General features: G+C 42.7%; 1 protein-coding gene across 1 annotated transcript in view; it reads left to right on the top strand.

Moving 5' to 3' along the window:
- DOCK3 (dedicator of cytokinesis 3) overlaps positions 1 to 2,379 on the top strand; it is a 285,004-nt gene that overhangs the window by 200,213 nt on the left and 82,412 nt on the right. Inside the window, exon 19 of the mRNA XM_011364750.2 lies at positions 1,993 to 2,147. Coding sequence (XP_011363052.1) covers positions 1,993 to 2,147 — 155 coding nt within the window. The remainder of the gene's footprint in view (positions 1 to 1,992; positions 2,148 to 2,379) is intronic.

The following is a 2,379-nucleotide window of genomic DNA, read 5'->3' as shown; positions in this document are numbered from 1 at the left end:
CTTGTTTTTCTTCTTAGAAAGCAAAATGGTAATTGAAGGATAGTGGGACAGCATCCCCTCAGGAGCGGTCCCAGTGCCTTGTGCTGTCTGCATTCCTTTAGGTCTTCTCTCCCTTTCTTAGATCTCGTTCTCATTGTCCTTACTTTGTCATCCTCTAAACACAAACCCAGCCTGATGTCTTCTTTCTGGCACCACTCTCGTCTTTATCTAAAAGAACTCTAATCTGTTCCATTCACTTGCAGCTGCTGATTTTGCCCGGTCCCTCCCTTAGAGTCCATGCTAGGGAATCCTTCCTTATGCCCTGCCTCAGCCGCTTCCCTCAGGAACCTTCATGACCTTTCCCTGCTAATGGCCTGAGCTGTCTGACAGCAGTACTACCAGTCCCCAGCTGTCTTCCACAGGCTTCTCCACACTGCATAGTGTTGGCCCACCTGATTTTAGCTCAGGAAATGCCCAGGTACTTCCTGATGGTGAGAGCCCTACAAGTGGATTCTACACAATGGACTGAGCTCCTCTGAGGAAGATGGAGGTGCTTGTGGTGATCAGCAAGAGCAGTAGAATGTCGGACAGAGACTGTATCTTAAGAAGGCTCTTTGTCCATCAGTGAGCAGCTTAGCTCTGGCCCTGCAATAGCAGATCAATTAGCAGATGCACTGTCTATATATACTTGCCTTTTACTGTTCCACTGACTCAGTAATAACACGACATGGTGTCACCAAATGAGGAAGTTTTAAAGTCTGTGTACTGCTGTGTACTTTTACGAAGTCTTATACGAATTTTGTTTTAATCAATTGATCAGAGTATCATAAATTTTAGAAAGATGTCTTAACAAGCAGATACTAGTTTTTGAAACTTAAGATAAATTCGTACTGAGGGCATTTTTTTCTTCTGAACATATTAAAAATATGAGCCAATAAACAAAGTAGTAGAAGTCTTTGAACTTTTTTAATGCTGAGTTGTCGTATTCCTCACAAGAGAACATTCTTTCGGTAGATCTGGTTTTAGCATCAGTAATTTGTCTCGAGCCAGCCAGAAGAGAACATGAAGAGAATATGCTAGCATTTTAAAATATGTTTTTACTTTTTATTAGAAGATTTCAAACATTCACAAAGGGAGACAGAATAGTATAAAGAACCCTTCGTGTACCCATCAGCCAGCACCAGTAGTCACCAACCCGTGGCCAGTCCTACCCATTAACATCCCATCCAGGCCTCCCACCTCACGTCATTTTGAAATAAACTATAAACATTGTATCATTATATTCTGTTTTGACCAACAAAATGTTAGATTTGATTCTTTAAAATTTTATTTTATTATTAGTTTCAAGGATACAGTACATCAGTTAGACATTTAAGACTACCAGCATCCATGAGTATTTGTCATTTTCTCCCTTGGTTTTTGCATCTTGGAAAGGAAAGAGAACATACTCTAAAAGACAAACAAACAAACGGTGCTTCCAGATCTTTTACTGTCATTGACAGCCCCATCAGCTGCATTCTCCCTTCTCCTGGGATACTAATTTCTAACCAAAAAAAATAGTATCGTGGATAAGGCCTGGCTTGCCACATCCTCATCTAAATGACCTCTGTAGAGTTAGGCCACAGTAGAGAGCAAGGAACTGCTAAACTCTCTGGGGTCCCAGGAAAGTGAGTTCTTTTTCTCAAAATGAGTTTGGCATCAGGATCACTTAGATTGTCTTGATTTCAAAATTGCTCTCCCATGTGGATGCCCTCGGTTTTTTAGGTAATTGCTCTTTCCTTAGAATTTTAGCACTTATCCAACTGGAGCCGCCTACTTATGGCCCTTTGGGCTACAAGCAAAGACCCCAGGTCCACCCAGTTACCCCTTAGCTAGGTGGAGACAGGTACTCGACCATTTTTAAGTGGTGGTTTGAGATCTTTGTTTACTGCGAGATAAATTTGCCAGTGTGCAGAGTCTGACCACATGGACAGGCCCTAAGACCCGAGCCCTGTGGTTTTTGTGCTGTTGCAGTTCCTGCAGGACATCTTAGATACACTCTTCGTGATTCTGGACGATAATACAGAGAAGTACGGCCTACTGGTGTTCCAGTCTTTGGTAAGTCTCATCCTTCTCGGCTTTCATTTTTCCTATTGCATATTTTTAAAAGAGGGAGGCAATTTAATAGAGTGAGTCAGTAATGAATTAGATGCTTTTAATAGAAAAGGGACCATGGAGTGTCACCCAAAAAGACCAGCCTACCAGGAAGATCCCTACAAGATCAAGTTTGAAGAATTCAGCAGGGTCAGGTCCGAGCCTCAGCCCTGTAGTTCAGTACTCCATCTCGCCACTGCTGCAGAGTTGCCTGGCCCCTGAAATAGTGACCTGCACCAGCACAAGGCCCAGAGGCTGCTACTATGG

Source organism: Pteropus vampyrus, unplaced genomic scaffold (assembly GCF_000151845.1).
Source record: "Pteropus vampyrus isolate Shadow unplaced genomic scaffold, Pvam_2.0 Scaffold100, whole genome shotgun sequence".
NCBI lineage: Eukaryota > Metazoa > Chordata > Mammalia > Chiroptera > Pteropodidae > Pteropus > Pteropus vampyrus.
This window is presented reverse-complemented; position numbering and strand designations above follow the sequence as displayed.